The sequence below is a fragment of the Ostrea edulis genome, chromosome 6, assembly GCF_947568905.1.
Source record: "Ostrea edulis chromosome 6, xbOstEdul1.1, whole genome shotgun sequence".
In the NCBI taxonomy this organism is placed as follows: Eukaryota; Metazoa; Mollusca; class Bivalvia; order Ostreida; family Ostreidae; genus Ostrea; species Ostrea edulis.
Window position 1 is genome coordinate 87759803 of NC_079169.1, and position 19561 is coordinate 87779363.

Consider the following 19561-nt stretch of genomic DNA (forward strand, 5'->3'; position numbering starts at 1 on the left):
ATTTGAATTTATGCACACCTAGATAGAATGACAGAGCGCGCTTCGATTCGTTTGAAGAGAGCAACAATTGAATTAGAGAGTCTGGCTTCAATATTAAACGTAATCACGTTTCAGCAAACGGAAAAGAAATGGTTGATCTAGAATCAATAGTAACACGACCGGCGAAAAACATCATTCAGTTGTTAAATCTAATCTATCATTAAAGAAATGTATTCATTTTCTTTTTAATTTTCCATTTCAGTAGACTCCCAGTGCGTTGTCATTGTCAAGCTATCTGCCTTTCTTTCTATTGTTTCTTTTCGTTTTAATTTGTAGGTTGTGTTTTGTTTTATTTGGGTTTTTTTTTTGTGGGTTGTGTTTTGTTTTATTTATTTGTTGTTGTTTTTTTTTTGTGGATTGTGTTTGGTTTTATTTGGTTGGTTTTTTTTTTTTGTGGGTTGTGTTTTGTTTTATTTGTTTGTTGTTTTTTTTTTTTTTGGTGGGTTGTGTTTTGTTTTATTTGTTTTTGTTTTTTTGTTTGTGGGTTGTGTTTTGTTTTATTTGTTTTTTTTTATGGGTTGTGTTTTGTTTTATTTGTTGTTGTTTTTTTTTTTTGGTGGGTTGTGTTTTGTTTTATTTGTTTGTTGTTTTTTTTTTTTTGGTGGGTTGTGTTTTGTTTTATTTGTTTTTGTTTTTTTGTTTGTGGGTTGTGTTTTTTTTTTTTTTTTTTTTTTTTATGGGTTGTGTTTTGTTTTATTTGTTGTTGTTGGTTTTTTTTGGTGGGTTGTGTTTTGTTTTATTTGTTTTTTTGTTTGTTTGTGGGTTGTGTTTTGTTTTATTTGGTTTTTTTTTTGGTTTTTTTAATTTTGTTTTGTTTTATTTGTTGTTGTTTTTTTTGCTTGTGGGTTGTGTTTTGTTTTATTTGTTGTTGTTTTTTTTTTTGTTTTTTTTTTTTAATTTTGTTTTGTTTTATTTGTTGTTTTTTTTGTTCGTGGGTTGTGTTTTGTTTTATTTGTTGTATTTTTCTTTTTTTGTTTGTGGGTGTTTTTTATGTGGTTGTTTTTGTTGATCATTTTTGAAGGGTGCGTTAGGAATCGAGTTTTCAGAAGGAAAAAGAACTAAAAAAACTTGATTAAAATTACTTTAGAATAGCACAATCTGAATGCATTACTTAACACAATAATGAATAGTAAAATATCTTATTTTGTTATGAAATATTTAGCAAAACTAGATGACATAGCTAAACACTCTAGATTTAATCTATGACGTGCATGTAATTATGATTTTAAAATTTCATTTTTCAAAGAATGACTTGGCTTATTTCCTTCTTTCCCTGTGGAGAATAGAGCTGTAAACAATTCCACTCCATTCTGTCCTGCTACCCTGCTTGCCCCTGTCCAGGTCTTGAATCCAGTTTCATTTCTTACTTTCTCTACTGTTCTTCTCAGTGTTTCTATAGGTGTGCTTTTAAAGAATGCATACAACAATACTGAAGATCAATGACGTGTAGAGTATTTAGAAGAGGGAAGAAAAGTTATGTTAAAAAACGACGGGTACCTGTCTTTCAGGGGTACCATTTAGTCAGATTGATCGATTGTGTGTTGTTTAACGTCCCTCTCGAGAATTGTTCACTCATATGGAGATGTCACCACTGCCGGTGAATGCTGCAAAATTTAGGCCTATGCTCGGCGCTTACAGCTTTTGAGCAGGAAGGGATCTTTATTGTGCCACACCTTCTGTGACACGGGGTCTCAGTTTTTGCGGTCTCATCCGAACCATTTAGTCGCCTCTTACGACAAACAAGGATTACTGAGGATCCTAACGGGGCCCGTCTAATCAGAAACGTTGACTGTCTTAAGCATGCATGCAACCGGATGCTTCGTTAAAGCGCTACATATGATCTGAATGCACTCGACACATCTCGGTCGATTAAATGATGAAGGATATCGTAATCGACCGAGGTTAGCCGAGTGCTATATCTGTTTACCCAAGTTCCCGGAAATGCCAAATATGCTGCGATGGGTCGCTCGCTTAAATTTCTACAATATCTACCTAGAGTAGTTGTACCTCTGAAACGTCTCAAGGGTTTCTATAGATTTTGGCTTTTGAGACTGTTGAAACCCCTGTACCATCCCCGTGGGGATCTGAGTTAAAATAGGTCCTCAGTATCTTTTCCTTGTCGTAAGAGGCGACTAAATGGAGCGATCCTTCGGATGAGACCGCAAAAACCGTGGCCCCGTGTCACAGCAGGTGTGGCACGATAAAGATCCCTACTTGCCTAATGGCCGCAAGCGCCGAGCACACGCCTAAATTTCGCAGCCCTCCATCAATGATGACGCTCTTCAGCAATGGTGATGTCTCCATGAAAAGTGAAAATAACGAACAGTGCACTATCAATCTCATAACTCCTATAAGCAATACAAAATAGATAGTTGGGCAAACACGGACCCCTGGACACACCATAGGTGGATCAGGTGCCTAGGAGGAGTAAGCATCCCCTGTCGACCGGTCACACCCGCCGTGAGCCCTATATCCGGATCAGGTAAACGGAGTTATCCGTACTCAAAATCAGTGTGCCAAGAACGGCCTAACAATCGGTATGAAACACGTCAGACAGCATTTGACCCAATGATAGGTTGTATTGACAAACTAAATCGTTATTACGACCACAGAATTTCCGAAATGCTGACTTCAATCGAGACTGCTGAAACCCCTGTACCATCAACTTGTTTGTAAGTAGCTTGCCTTGATTTAAAAAAAAACAAAAACAAAAAACTGACCATACGCAGAACAAGCTCTCGCGTATCGAGTCAGTTGAGAGATATAAACACCATATGCAGGTGATAATATGGTATATTGCTACATAAATATGGGAAGTTGACGATGGAGAAGCTGAAATCATTGCGTTTGTCATACAGTTGAGTTGTCAGTTGAGTTAAAAAGTCATATGAGTTAAAAATTCTCGAGAGGGTTAAACAATACACAACCAACCAACCAACCAACCATGTATTCATATAGACTAATGTAGTATGGATATCTCTGCTAGAACCTAACATAGATATTGTAGCATATGTACCTTTAAATTCTTTATTTGAGGGATGCATTGAATATGCATTCATTCCATCCACTGATATGAAAAAGTTGCACGATGCACTCATGTTTCTTGAAAGGGTGTTATTGACTTAGTCACTTGGTAAACATTGCAAAATTCATTACTAATATTTCTGATTGTTTTGTCTGATCTTATCTGTACATAAACTATAGAATAGCGTACTTCAATGTAAAAAATGCAAAATGATTCCATGCCAATCCCGGGTTGGGTTTGAGTGAGGGACTCCAATACTTTCAGTACTTTGATTTGTAAAGTTATATTACATGCTCGATAACGTCTCCGTATTCATGAGTGACAAATTCTCGAGGAAGACGTTAAACAATATACAACCAACAACATGTTTAATATATAAATAAACAGGGAATTTTTTATAAATATTTGCTGAATATCCAAAACTAAACACACAACCTAAACCTTTTATTTGAATATCGGCAACCTTCTTCTTTGATCTTTGATCAGAGATAGCATTATGTCTCTTCTTTGACGTATGCTATATATTGTAATGATAAAAATGACATCGTCAGAGTCTCATTTACAAGGTCAACCTAAAATTAAAAGTTCAAAATTCATGTTGATGTATCCAGACGATGGATGGAAATCAACATTTATAATACTTTTGAACAATCAAGCTTTTTAATATTAAAATGAGCCATCGGATATGTTTGACAGCGAGAAATATTGCGTAAATTTTAATTTCCTAGTTCTTATGTAATATTACTGCAATAAATAGGAAGGTTAGATCTCCCGGGCGAATCTTTGCAATTTACTTACTTTTATTCCTGGAAATTTGTGTGGACTGGGGTATTGATTTTGTTAGCATTGCAGTTGTGTATCTCATTTACAGCGCTATGAGTCACAGTTCTTTTTCACCAGGATAAGGAGGGATGGCTCTTTCTCGTTTTGACCGAGGAATGTATGAAATATCTACAATATCACCAAAATGCTACGAATAGACATTTTACAACTATTTAGGATTTTGATAAAACCCCTCAAAGGCTCTATTGCTTTAAACGGAAGTGAAGGGAAGTGAGTTGCCCGGATTAACCTTTTGGAAAGTATGGCGATATAGAACATCGACGTGTGTTGGTATCGAAGTAAATCCGGAACAACATGTGTTATAAGTTTTGTCAAATGGATTTGTGCTCATAGGAGAATAGACAACACAGAAGAAACCCCGAAATGTCGACTGAAAAAGTGCGAGTGGCTGTGAGGGTCAGACCAATGAACAGACGAGGTATCATCCGATCTTATTTGTTTATTAATGTTGACATCAACAGCATAGAAATATAAATTATGATTTAATGCTATTCATGCAATTCATATTTGAGAAATCGGACTCATTTTAAATCCATATCATTGTTAGCTAATTTAACATTGAATTAGCTCTTAGCAAGGCCCGTGAATATGTCTATCTGTCAGAAAATTTAGAAGGTTATAAAGCACGAGGTTGCCTCCAGCCACAGGTGAAGACACACCCCCACGTTTAAATTTAAATAGTAATAATATAATTCTCATTGTCGACTTACTGTTAATTTGAAATGACGGTGTAGGGTGTAGTACAGTTAGATCTGTCAGTCAGATTAATATTAGAATTATGATATCTGTTAGTTACTGAGAAGGACTTTACTTTACCGACCTCCAAGTCAAGGTGTTAAAATTGGATGCCACTGGTGTCAGCTTCTAAAGTAGAATATGAAAGTGTCTCAGTCTGCTCACCACATGGCCACAGTTAAGATATATCCTGCATGCTCATAACAGATTTATATACATATACAGCAAGATGCAGGGGATCTGCTTAGCTTTAATCATAATAATGCATTGCGAGTTAAAAACTATATCCATTTACTAAAGGTTACAGTGAATGATAGAAACTTCTCTGAGAATTAAAAAAACTATGGGGAAAAGCTATCCATGAAAATGACGTATGATTTTTTTTAAAAATGACTCGAGACTCCTCAACACAAATCATCTGCCATTCTCTTAATGACTGCAAATGTATTAAACAGCTAAGATTCAAACTTGTAAAACGGAGAATATGTTACAGCAAACGTGGGCAAAGTCTTTTAAACTTGAGGCAATGTTGCTTATGTAGGTATTTATTTGAAAGGTTACAATATTTCAGTGACGTACAACAACACTTCAGAAATAATTGTTCTACGATCAGGGTTGCAAATAGGCTCATTATAACTGTAGTCGCCATTTGTGGTCTATCGAAGATCCCATACTCGTTTTCAGAAGCCCACAATTCATTGATTTAATAATTTCAAGAAGTGAAACATATACATATACATTTCTGATCACCCATTGTTTGTGTCTGTCCTTTAAACTTTTCATATTTTTGACTTCTTTTCCAGAACTACAGGGCCAATTTCAACCAAACTTGGCAAAAATCATCCTTGGGTGAAGGGCTTTCAAGTTTGTTTAAATGAAGGGCCATGCATCCTTCAAAAGAGAGATAATCAGTATTAAATAACAAAAATGCAGAAATAGGGTGCAGTCAATTAAAAATCCTCTCAAGAACCACTGGGCCAGGAGAGCTGAAATTTACATGAAAGCTTCCTGACATAGTACAGATTCAAGTTTGTTATAATCATGACCCTGGGGGGGGGGGGGGGGGGGGGGGGGGGGGGGGGGGTAGGTTGGGGCCACAAATAGGGGATCAAAGTTTTACATACAAATATTTAGGGAAAATCTTTGAAAAATCTATTAGAACCACTGGGCCAAAAAAGTTTACATGTACATGAAAGCTTTCTGACATAATGTAGATTCAAGTTTGTTAAAATAATGGGCCCCAGACGTAGGGAGGGGCCACAATAGGGGATCGAAGTCTTACATACAAATATACTAGGGAAAATCTTTAAAAATCTTCTTCTCAAGACCCATTGGACCTGAAAAGTTGACATTTACATGAAAGCTTCCTGACATAGTGCAGATTCAAGTTTGTTCAAATCATGCCCCCCCCCCTCCCCATCAGGGGGTAGGTTGGGGCCACAATAGGGAATATTTGAATGAAAGCTTCCTGACATAGTGAAGATTCAAGTTTGTAAAAATCATGGCCCCCAGGGGTAGGTTGGGGCAACAATAGGGATCAAAGTTTTGCATGCAAATATACTTAGGGAAAATCTTTAAATATGGGCCAAGGTGACTCAGGTGAGTCAGCGGTTTTTTTATTCTACCCACTGGTAATGGTACCAGTACCCATTCAATTGGGAAAAATAGCGTCAAAATCAAACAAATTGGGAATTTTCTACCAATGTATTAGCAAATGATTTCAACTAGAAGAAAAAAAAAATGAGAACAAAACAAGAAGTACTCATCTCTTGACAAAAATTTTCATGGTAATATTTGCTGTTGTAAGACATAAGGAATCGTCGTAGGCTCGTTTTAGAATCGTCGTAGCTCTACAAAACATGCACACTACCATGATCTGTACTTTCAATTGAATACCGGAAGTGAACATTTTAGTTAACTTGTACAACGTTTCAGACTAAGTAAATTATGATGTCAGCGGTCTATTTTCGGTAAGTGAATTGGGAAATTTTAGTCTCAAAATTGGGAAAAATCAATGGTTTTTTGACATTGGGAATGGGTACCGTTTAACGGTTCCAGTTATATAAGGAAAAAAACCCGCTGTAATTCATGGGCCTCTTGTTTTTTTTTTTTAGATGACATGATCCCTACAATCCAAATTTCATTATTTACAAGAATTAATAACATTATCCAACCCGCTGTAACTCTGTGGATCAAGTTACTGTAGTAATGATAGATTTATTATACATCCCTAACTGTAGTTTTAAATGCACGTTTATAAGGCCAAGTAAAATTAATTAGTAGATTATCATTCAAACTTCACCAAAAAATGGGGCGGGTGGGAGGATTTTTTTTATTTTTCGCCATGGTATTCTTGACCTCGAAAATGCCTTCTCTCATTGAGAAAAGGCTTTATAAATCATAATTACATGTGTATATAGGTTTCTAAAAGGCAAGTGAAACAAAGTACGTTTACGATACCGGACCGGACATAAAAATATCCGGAAATCGTAATTTTGAAAATAAAAGAAATCGGGGGCAGGGCGATTTTCGAGGGCGGGCGGGAATGATAATCTACTAATTAATTTTACTTGGCCTAAGATAAAGAATGTATTCCTAAAATAAAAAAGACGAGCATACAGTGAAATTATGTGTACATGCAGTGTGTAACATGGTTATAATCACTTTCCACATAAACGTGTGATGTCATCAGTTTCAAAAAGACGTGATCTGGATTCTCACGCTGTGAATTTAACAGTATCAAAACACTGCTTATTGATGGGTATATAATAAATATAGATCTTAGTATATTGTCCTTCATGTAAGTTGATGAATGTCTTTCACAGTTTCAGCAGGAGGCAACCATCATACAATTCATGCATATTTGATAGAAATTCTAAAAAGATTATTATATATTAACACTAAGTTCTCCTATTTCATTGTTAGATAACAAAAAAAATTTCATTTGAGAGTAGTCTTGAAGTTCTTCACCAAGACTTGAGATTCAATAAACAGGCTTTCACACAGTACAATCTGGTTATAGCTAAATGCTTTGTTTCATTATAAGCAGAATTCATCATATTCAGTTATTCTACATTTTGCTGTGACCATGCAGACCACAGGTTTCATGTTAATCATTAGAAGTGTGTTTGTTTTAACCATTTCTGTAACTTTTCTTGTTCTGATAATTGTACTCTGTACAGAGCTTTATCCAGTTTTTAGTTTTCATGTTTACGTTGAATTCTTGAGAACTTTTAGGGGCTAGGGGGGGGGGGGGGTGCTGGGGGACATTCTCAGATTATAATATTTCAAAACAGGCATATAAATCAGTCTAAAACTACTGCACAACCTAAAGTTTCATTGCCATACGATGCATGTAGTTTGTTTTTAGAATTGAGTTCTGCCTATGTGCATTGAAGATTTGAATGCGACTAATACAGTCTTGAAATAAAGTTATTACAGTTTTAAAATCTTTGATATATTGTCTTTTAAAGTGGTATTCATCACAATTTTGTTTGCAAATCGGATACATATAGTAAGTGGTTTTCCAAAAATAAAAAAATAAATAAAATCTACTACCTACCTACCCACACTGAAAAATCTGAGTCGCGTTACAGCAAACATACAATTTTTTAAGGATGGCCTAAGATGTTGGTTGTTTGCAAGGCAGGGTGATTAAAATGAAGGAGAAATGTTTTATGTGAAGGTTTTCCTATGATATTTTATGTAACTCAGTACTTCTTAAATTGTTGATCTCTGTTACAGAAATTGAAATGTCAACTAAAACGGTGGTGGACATGGAAGACAACCAAACAGTGCTTTATCATCCAAGCAGGTATATTAACTGACAAAACAATCACAGGGCTGCAGGTAAAATTTGTGGGGATAGACCATATATCTATACTCAAGGCACAACAAATTATTGAGATGTTGAACTAGGAAACAATTAAGCCAGGATTCCACATATAGGAAAAAGTCTGCTCTCCATACGCGTCTATAGTTTTAATACGCCTTAATCCTCCGCTTCATCTGTGTATGTAGACAGGCAGGTTTAGACAGGTCAGTTCAGAGGCACATTTCTGTGAGTAACTCACAGAGCATGGTGGACATTTCATAATTTTTATCAGGGCTGTGTTCTAAGATTGTAGCAGCTTATCTGATATCAGAATGACTTTGTCTGATGTCATATTTTTAAAATCACTTTTGGTGAGGTCATAACGTCATCTATCAGATGTCATCATCACTTATCCAATGTCATTACTATGTTGTTTGATTTCATAATTACTTTTTCTGTTGGCATGATTAGTTTGTCCAATGTCAGTTTCATGATGTGTTGAAATGAGTGAAATCTAATTGTGTTCATGCCCTGAGTTTTAAAAATTCTAGGGTGAGATAGACTGGGTTAGTATTCCCAGACTGCTTTGCCTTTTCCTACTGGTTTCACCCATCCAAACTCAAATCAGGCAATATTGCATGAGTTATGTTCATAATTTCATAATTCAAAAATAGATTTCTTCAGAGGCACGCTGGAATTGTAGTCGGTGTGGAGGCATGGATAAGGTGCAGATAGCATGTTTACATTATAGTTTTGTGCTGGTACATGTTGACACAAAACGATCATTTTATGATTAATAACGGGCATTCTAGACTATAAGCTCTAAATAGGGGTATGATAGGAGGACAGCCTTAGTACATGTGTACTGCATACTGTAGTTGTGTCTCGCAGTTCCATCTCGTTAATTTTCTTCTGTACCTTGAATTTGTTATTGTCATACCAAATAAGGCAAAACTGGTTTTGATTTTTTTTTTTTTTTTTATTTCTTTTTATTTGTTGATGAGTTTTCAGCTATGCATTAAGCTTTCTTTTGAGATTTTGGAAAAAGGGCAAGGTTACTGGGTTATTGAAATAGGTTCTTTGACGATTGGCACATTAATTTTCTGGTCATGGATGCTATATGAAAAATTTGGCATCAAGGTAGAATATTTAGATCAGAATTTTTTTCATATCATGCATCAAGAGCTGAATTTATTAACTGACATGTAGGTGTTGTTGTTTTTATCACTACATGTAGTCTACAGGTATTTGTAAACATGATAAAAGGTGATTAAACCAAGCATGATAATGTGCAGTAACTTTGATATGACTCATTTTTCTGATAACAGTATTTATAATATTAATCGTTGCCTAGATGTTTTTGCGTAGATGTATGCTGTTACATATGCTTCGAGATTTTCACTTCTGCTTTTGTCTAAGTGATTTACAATTTTAAATTGTGAAATTTCAATGATTTGTTATAAATTAGAGCTTCCTGTATCATACAATTGTAAACATAATGAAGAAATATTTCCTTGTACTTAATGTATATTGGAAAGAAGGAAAAACGTTCTTTTCACTAGGGTCTAAGATGTCATGTTCCTTCATTTCCTCTGTGAGGGAAATGGATATCATTTAATCAGCCAGAAATCAGGGAATGCTAGTGGGTTTTTTTGTATTTTTATACCAATTGATTTTGATGGCATCAGAATGGTTATTTTATGTGTGTTAAGTCTTGGTGCAGCCTGCAATGAAATTTCCTCGTAGCATTGATTTTACTGCAAGGGTTTCATTCCAATTTAGTGCAGAGAGAGGACATTTATGTAATATCGAATATTTCCTGAATCATGTATGAATATCTACTTGTACAATACTACTCACTGTACATGCATATACATACACATGCTGTTTTAGGACTTTGGAAGGGAGTCTATGGAAAAGGCTTTGCGCAATACCTGACTTGATAAAATTGATAATTTTGTTCAATATAAATTATGATATCAGATGTGCTCATTGTAGATATTTGAAGAATGTTGCTTGTGTTATAAATTTACTTTCAATACCAGAATTAATGATATGCCACATCTCTAACATTTACTAGGCAACCCAATAGTTCATACATGTAGATTGTAATTTGATATTATGATATTTTTTGATATGCGCTAGTGTTAGCATGCTTAGGAATTTACTTTTTTCCCCAATTGAGACATCGATCGAGAGAGAGAGAGAGAGAGAGTGCTAGAAAGGCCTTGCCCTTTTTGCATGTCACTGTTTTTATCTGGCAGACTAAAATAACGAAGCATGAAGCAGGGGATGGTTGTGCACGTACATTTTTGATTTATACAATAAGTCCATTTGGTTGATGCATATTGTGGATTATGGTGTCGTGACCATTTTTGTAAGCACAAATTTAGGCTTGTAGAAATGTTAATTTTGGTACACTGTCATGTAAAAATTTCTAAATATAAAAAGTATGGGGAATGTTTCATTACAATCAAAGCAGAGTTCTCAGCAAATTAAAAAGTATTTCATTATTGATAAAGGAATATTTTCTAAAGGTGTGTTTGTTCAGACTGAGTCCTGGGTGTAATGGAACACCAGTTGTGTGTATTATTCATTTGTAGGTGTCTCTTTGTCGGTGTCTTTTTGTGAACAGCGGTGTTTGAACTGATATATGAATATTGTCACGGTGATGACAAATCAAATAAGGTGAATGGACGTCATATTGAATCCAGGGAATGAACAGCATACGTGAATGAAGTGTGGTAAATCCAACCTCCACAACAAAGAGATAACGAGAGCTAATCTAATCGGATATACTTAACTTAATGAAACATACTGCTTGTTTATGACTTAGTATGGAGGGTAATTATAGCAGGGACAGACACCGAGTTTTTGACCACTTGCCCACTGGCAATTTGCTGGATGAAATGCAATTTGCTTTACCCATGATTTCACCCGACAATCAAAAATTAGTCCAATTCAGTTGTTTGACATCTTTTCTGCTGTCTTAAATTTTCGGTGACAGTTGCAGTTCCTTGACACGTCCACCAGCTGTTGCTTGATTATTTGAACAGGTTTCATTTTGGGATAGCTGTCATTGTAATAGTCTCTCTAAATTGTGTTGCCATAGTCATCTGTTAATAAATCCTTGACATGTTCTGCTTCCTTCTCAAGGTAAAGTTAACTGTACAGGGATGTTGAATTTTATCAAAAAAAAACCTATTTGATTACTGTGTGTCAGAGGGAAATATATTTAAGAGTTGAAGAACCAGTATTAATAGTGACTACACTGACTATACAGTGCCTTATCTTGATGCAAAATTCACGAAGGGGCAAGTGCCTACAAAGGGGGCAAGTCCCTATGAAGGGGGCATTTTAACTGCTAAGGGTACTTTAGTCCTGCAAAGGGGGCAAGTCCTTGCAAAGGGGGGGGGGGGTCAGATTCCTGCAGAGGGGACAAGTCACTGCAATGGAGACAAGTCCCTCCAAATATTCACTTTTCATGGTTCCAAACACTTGAGACCATGAAATCCTCCTGTACAGTGATGATCCCCGTGTTTTGTCTTATGGCTGCTGTCTGTGTAGGAGGATCTCATTGAACAGTGTTAGTTCCAAATTTTTGTTTAAGGAAATAGGACAGTTATATATAGAGTCATAGACAGATCTTGCATTTAATGTAGAAGCTAGTTCACACTGAGTGATATTGTGCTGTATTAACTGTTTCATAGGGGCCAATCTAGGAAATTTTGAGAGGGGGGGGGTGGGGTTCTACCATTAATTGTGGTTTACAGTGGGGGAGGGGGGGGGGGGGGGGGGGGTGTCCACTCTCAAAATGCGTTATTTTTTAAAATTACCTCAAAATAGCAAAATGTTCTGATGAAAGGATTGTGGGGGGTGGGGTGGGGGTTGTTGTTACGACCCCAGACTCCCCCTTTGGATCCACCACTGTTTTCTGTATGTTTATCTTATGCTGCAGAGTAATCAGCTGTAGGTTCGATGACCACCAGTGAAGTTAAGTCTGTATTAGAACAGCATCTACATGCCCAACAAAAATAGCAGACATGCTGTTCCAAATGTTACAAGCACTGTTTCATGTCAGATGACAAAGGAAAAAATGTATTTGTTCACATTTTCCACTGACTTGTAATATGATCACTGTGGTCCCTGAAGATAATTCTACAATTGCATGTAATCTCCATTACCATGAAAAACAGTCACTGTTGAAATTCATTGGTGATGCTTGTGATGTTGTTACTGAATTCACATCCTCATTAAGTTGATGCAAGATTTGAAGCTGGTTTCAATGAGTTAAAGGATCCTAAACCAGGGCAATAATGCATATTTCAAGAGATTTTTTTCCTGATCACAATTACAGGAACAATATTTGCATGTCTAACCAAAAGTAGAATAGTATGTCCATATCCATTTTTTTGAGCAAATATTGCTGAAATACACAACCTTAAGTACACATAATTCGAATCTGGCAGATCTATTTTCAAACAAAAAACAACCTACCAACCCTATTTCAAAATTTCATGTAATAGGAAACACATATTTTTTTTTGGCCTAATACTAAAGTTTGTGTTCGTGTTACTCTGGACATCGATAGGGATTCTAGTGATTCTATGGTATTCGCTGTGAAAAATCAAGTTTTTGGGGTCCTCCTGATAAATGGTATACGTATCCCTACGTACCAGTACAGCTAGGCTTTGTTCGCTCTAAGATGATGTAGAGAGAGGAATGAGAGGGAGGGTGTGTTACAATTTTTGCTTCGGTCTTCTCGATTTGAATTGTATTCATCAAAGAGGATAGGTATTTAATGAGAGTGCACGGAATGAGAGTCGAAATATTCAGCACTAGTAGCCATTTTGGTAATTGCTTTTGGAATTGCTTTGACACTTGATCCTGTTCCTTTCTTTTACAGGACAGGAAACATTTGATTATTGATTTTGGATAGGAATGAATTGTTTGTCCATCACTGGGTCATACTTGGCTTGTGTAAAATCTCTCAAACTGATCATAATCATTATACAGTGTGTGGTCATTCTCATGCTACTCGTTTGGAATGGTGAATAACTGTGTGATAGTTGGCTGGATTCGTGCCTTGGGGACCAGATAGGTCAGTTTATAGAGCACTTGATTAAAGACCCACTCCTCTTGTGATTCAGATCCACCCCACTTCTGGTTTAGATCCCAAATCCCATTTGGTCCATAGCATCCCCCCCCCCCCCCCCCTTTGCTGTTGCAAGCATGATAAACAGTTTTCATTGATGTGGATATAATATATTTTAACCTAATCAGTGATTTTTTAAGATCCATTTTAGGTCCGAATATCAGCCCTTTCCCCTTCAAAAAATTACCAATCCCCCCCCCCCCCCCCAATTTAATTTGCACTTTCCCCAGTAATAAAAACTTAGCATATTTACAATTATGACTAAGTTTTCCCAATTTGATGAAAGTGTTGACAATTTTTCCCAATTCGAAAGCCACAGGACCCTTTTGAAAAATGTTGGAAAAACACTGCTAATAGAAAAGCATCTTTTCTTTAATATTATTTCCATCAGTTGGCAGTACATATGTATTTGTTATTTGATTTCTCTTACCCACCGCTATAAAAAGCCAAAGCAACAATTTGATCACTTAAAGATCACTATTAAGTTATTAACCTTCGAATGAAGAAGGTAAAAGAAAAATGTTGTTGGGAAATAGATCAGATTCATGGTCCCATTGCAAGCAACGAGAAAGCTTGCAAAATAAACGAATCCCAAAAGACAAGCTGTAATTGTATAAATTTTATTGTTTGGCTTTCTTTGGGCATAAATCTATAGATATAGGCAGATAGTCATTTGCTCAGAGAAAGGAGAAGGGTTTCTTCTATTTTAGGTGATACATAGTATGTATAACAGAGACAAGTTTATGCTGAGAATCAAACTCAGGACCTCTGGCATTACAGTCCAGTGCTATAAAGTGTTAATTAAACCACTAGTCAGGGTTAGTAGGAAAGCCATATATATATCTGACACTTCAACATTGCATATATGTGAACTGGGGGTTGAACCATTGTGAGAGAAATTATGTACATATGTTTCCCACTCATAAATTGGAATTTTCATCTTTAGAATGGGGTTAAACCCTTTAGTACAATCCTAAGAGCACTAAAACTGTTGTGTTAGAGGTCCCGGGTTCTTGTTGTGTCTGTTACATATATGTTGTGTTATATGTTGTGTTAAAGGTCCTGGGTTCGTGTCTCAGAGTGTCACATATGTTAGAGGTCCCAGGTTCTTGTCTCTGTTACATATATTGTGTTAAGGTTACATATGTTGTGTTAGAGGTTACATATGTTGTGTTAGAGGTCCTGAGTTCTTGTCTCTGTTACATATATTGTGTTAAGGTTACATATGTTGTGTTAGAGGTCCTGAGTTCTTGTCTCTGTTACATATGCTGTGTTAAGGTTACATATGTTGTTTTAAGGTTACATATGTTGTGTTAGAGGTCCTGAGTTCTTGTCTTTGTTACATATGTTGTGTTAAGGTTACATATGTTGTGTTAAGGTTACATATGTTGTGTTAGAGGTCCTGAGTTCTTGTCTCTGTTACATATATTGTGTTAAGGTTACATATGTTGTGTTAGAGGTCCTGAGTTCTTGTCTCTGTTACATATGCCAATACACACCTTTTACACACATTACTAACACACATATAGCATGATTTGGATCCAGTTTTATTTTGATGATGAAGCCAGTGTAACAGATCGCTACAGATGTGAAGAAACCTCCGTAGATGAATTCTGACAGGTGTGTTTGCCACTCTGCATGTTCAGGTGTCTACGGTAATAGACATGTGGCTTTTGGATGGCTTCTTCATGCAGCTCTTGTCAGTACGATTTGCTGAAGTCAATCAGGAGACGGTAAACCTGTGGTGATAAGAGGTCTTGAAGAAGCCTAATCCTGTCTGTAGTAGTGTTAGATAGAAACCAATGGGATTAAATGTAGCATCAAATGCATTATAACGGAAAAATAAATAAAGCATTATATGTCACTTGTGTTGCTAAACGACCATGGTACTGATGCAGACCTCTCTTCTGAATTAAGGCTTGCCATTAAGGGGTGTAGCTGTAAAGGTGTGTGTAAGTTTTTGGAATGTTGTGAGGGCAACACAAGATATAAGATCATTTCTGCAACATGGAATTTGAAATAAATATTTGATGCGTTGCAGTTGCATTCATGACTTTTTATGTTTTAGAAGGACATTTTAAAATAGTCAATAATGCAATCGATGTTAATGATCTTTGAATATGGACACATATGTCATATTGAGAAGAACATGCTGTTTTAAAATGAAGTGCTAATAATAACTCTTGCCTAGTGGTTATTCACTTCTCAGGGTTCATCCATCTCGGCATTGCAGGGTATCCCCGTAATGAACGTGAACAGGAAGTTCAGTCCGATTCCTGTCATAAAGAACGGTGCTTCTGCCTTTTATGATACTCCAGTCATCAATGTCGCTGAACTCCAGTAATGACTTGCTGCATTTCTTCAAACAATTCGATCTGTAATTTTAATCAATCAGACTCCTTAAAGGGTTTAGGATTTTACTCCACATGCCATAAATGAGTAATGAAATGGAGAATTCATTAACAGAGAAACTAGTATTTACAAAGACCTGAGAGTTTTTATGTTAGTTTTGTAGCAAAGATCTTTAAGTATTTGATTTTGTTTCTACCTTCTTGGCAATGTCTGTCATTTTTTTCCAATAGCGAAAGTTCTTTCAAGATTTTGTAATTCGTGTAGTTGAGTTTTCTAATTTGGATGTCATGACTGTGTTAAGAGCTTCTGAGTGAATGAGTATGCTGTATGATGAATTATAAACCTTTGGAGATAATTAACATAAAGCATGCAAATTTCACATCAGAATGTATAATTTCTCCCCAGTATTTTGAATGTTATATTTCATTTCTGCAGTGAAGGTGTGTGACTCTGTGTTTTATGAGTTTAATTAAGGGTATCAAACCTGCTAATACACAACAATATACTGGTCTGTACCTTACACAACAAAGGCTGTGTATATAGCTGTCACTGGGAGGATAAGGTAGGCATCACAATGAGCCTGTTGAGATATTATCTGGTGTGTATTGGAGTGTTTAACACTGGGAGACCTTTCATGTTGAATTGAGACCTATCAGATGTTAGATAATTGACTCTTTGATACAATTTTGTATTACTAAAGGTGCTTTTTGGCACAAACTTCTCTTAGATTTTTTTCTTCTCTGGAGAAGCTGTGGAATTTTACGGCTTATTATCGAATGGAGATGCACATCTCTCTCTAGAGGTATTTGATTTTGGGGAACACACAATTGGCTCTGTGGGTTGTTTTGTATTGATATTCACAAAAAGTGCTCACTTACCACAGTCTGTCACGATCCATCACCAAAGAAAATCTCCCCGGAGCTTCAAGGTTTGGCAGCAGTTTACCATAGTTACCATTTGAGAATGACGCTGTGTGTATTTTCGTTCAGCAGAAAAAAGTCTGCATACCCATTAAAACTTAATGCCATTTTTGTCATTATTGTCTTTACAGAAAAAAAAGGCAAGAAAGGGAAATTTCAGTAAGATTAAAAACTTCAAATGTCTTTAATTAATTTTGAATTCGATCATCACAAAGTAATGAAAGTGTGCTGTTCAAAGACATGTAATGAATTTTATAACTTGACTTCAAACACTGCGAACCTCAAAAGGTCCAGGCAAAATCTTTGTTGTTCTGAACAATGTAACAATCACTGTCAATCCCCTATTAATTATACATCCTAATGCAATGTGCAAAGGTTTGAATTGCATCAGCGATGCATGCACAGAGGATTTATATACCCAACATCAAAAACAATTCCATCACCCACAGTAGACATTGACCTGTGAGACCGTGACATCGGGGAGCCAGCTCATCAAATCAAAAACACATATACTAGACAACACGTCTTCTCTGAAATTGCCTCAGTATGTTGTACATATTGTCAGGGCTGTCATTTAATGTTGCGTTTATTAAATCTTTCATTCATTACTGCAGGGATTAACGTCTCCAGGTGACAACTTTTATGGTTATTACGTAACCTGTTACTTTTTCAGATGCCTAGACCAATTTCGATTTTCCATTAAACTACCCACATCATCCTCAAAGTATATTTGATCACATTTGAAATTTGAAGACTTAGGTTGAAAATAGATGTATTATAATTGTGAGTGGGTTGGGTGTTAGACTATAACTAAGCTGTGACTGGCGTAACACTTCTCAGCATGTTCTGTGTAGTAAGTGAACGATATCATATTAACAGGTGGATTGAAGGAGTATGTATTTTTAATAAATATATTTATCTGCCTTTAGCGGTGATGACTGTTGATTTAGATTATGATTTTTAGAAGACATTATTGTATCCTGACTTTAAAATCTATTTGAATTGTTCTTATCGCAATTCACCTTTGAATTAGAACGCTTTACCCGATATAGTATTGCGTTGTGTGACGACACAATTGAATGAGACGATTGAACAATTTGAATGACATATTTGATGTAATACAGCAAGAGTTTTCATTGGCCAATTACAGCCCGCCCACTTTCCCAAGCGGATTCAGTGTAACTGGAGAAATGTACATAGCTCTCTGGAAAGATCCACCTCTTATAAAAACCTTCGATCTACGGGTCACAAAAAGCTGCGGACGGTTGAGGCCTGAAATCGGTGTATTCTTGTGTTGCTGTCTCACAAACTCAATATAAAAAAATCTTAACATATTTTCCTACTATATACTTGCGTCCAAACATACCTTCAAATATTCATTAAAGCCACACAACACCCGAAAACTCGCACTTCAAATGGTTTCGTTTGTTGACGTAGGCTCCATGTTAGGTAGCTGGTCAATTTGAACTCTTGCTTATTGGTACAGTGTATCTATTCATAAAATCGGTTGTAAGTTATGTATTCGCTCTTCATTTATTATCAACACGAATGATTAATAGAAATTAAAACATTTTTGTACTAGTTTTTGTAAAGGTAAAATAAGCTCTAGATGAACGAAAATGCTACATAAGGACATTAGATGGAGACCGGCCGGCGCGACCGCTCATGACTAATGAAAGCCGCACTGCCGTGAGTTTAGCTATTTCAATAATTATCATTTAATAGGACTGGGGTGGTGTATTATTTAAACAATTTAGCTAGAATATGTGTGGGGTATTAGTACACATCTAGACGCTATTGTGCCAATATGGAAATGAACTGGGATTCGAATTGACTGGCTACCTAACATACGTCTACGAACGAAATCATCAAAAACTGTGATCCGAGTTTTTGGGTCGTATGGGGCTTTAATAAATATTTGAAGGTATGTTTGGACACAAGTATAGTAGGAAAATATGTTGGGATTTTTTTTAATATTAAATTTATGAGACAACAACACAAGAATATAACTTTTTCTCTTTCTTCCTTTGAAGTTTTTTTTTTCTTTTCAATCTAGCATCTGGGCGTCATGTTTTCAAATGCTGACTACTCCCGTATAAGGGAATTTGGGCGGACTTATACATATGAACCAATGAGAGTTTCTGTTGCATTTCGCAATTGTATTACAAACAGATTCAATTGTGTCGTCACACAACGCAATGCTATATCGGCCAAAGCGTTCTAATTCAAAGGTGAATTGCGATAAAAGGTTTTCAGGATATTATAGACTTTCTTCCCCTGAACCACTTCACCAATTTCCACTAAACTTGGCACATTTAAAGTACATTAATTATGAAAGAAAATATTTTAAATTTATATAGAGCAGAATCAGTTGGGTTTTTTTTAAACCATGTCCTTTGGCGTTAGAACAGAGCAACTATATTTATAAGGTAATGAAAGTTTAAATACAAATAGAAAAATATCTTTTTATTGAAGAAAACCTTTAGAGGTAGAACATTTGCCCCACATGTGTAAGGTTGGGGTTAGAATCCCGGCAGCAACAGACCTAAGTCGTTAAAACAGGTACAGTCCACTCCACTTATATTGAAGTCGGTTATATTGAATTATCTGTTATATTGAAGTTCAAATAAATTCCCCAGTAGCAATATTTGTGTAGTTCAGCATTGGTTATATTGAAC

The 19561-nt window shown here is 35.9% G+C and overlaps 1 protein-coding gene across 5 annotated transcripts in view; it reads left to right on the top strand.

Moving 5' to 3' along the window:
• Positions 1-911: 911 nt before the first annotated feature.
• The window catches only part of LOC125683000 (kinesin-like protein KIF13B), a 143781-nt gene continuing 125131 nt past the window's right edge, over positions 912-19561 (top strand). For all 5 annotated transcript variants that reach the window (XM_048923655.2, XM_056142527.1, XM_056142528.1 and 2 more), the window contains exons 1-2: positions 912-4325; positions 8387-8456. In XM_048923655.2, the coding sequence (XP_048779612.2) occupies positions 4271-4325; positions 8387-8456 (125 nt within the window). In that variant the 5' untranslated portion in view covers positions 912-4270. The remainder of the gene's footprint in view (positions 4326-8386; positions 8457-19561) is intronic.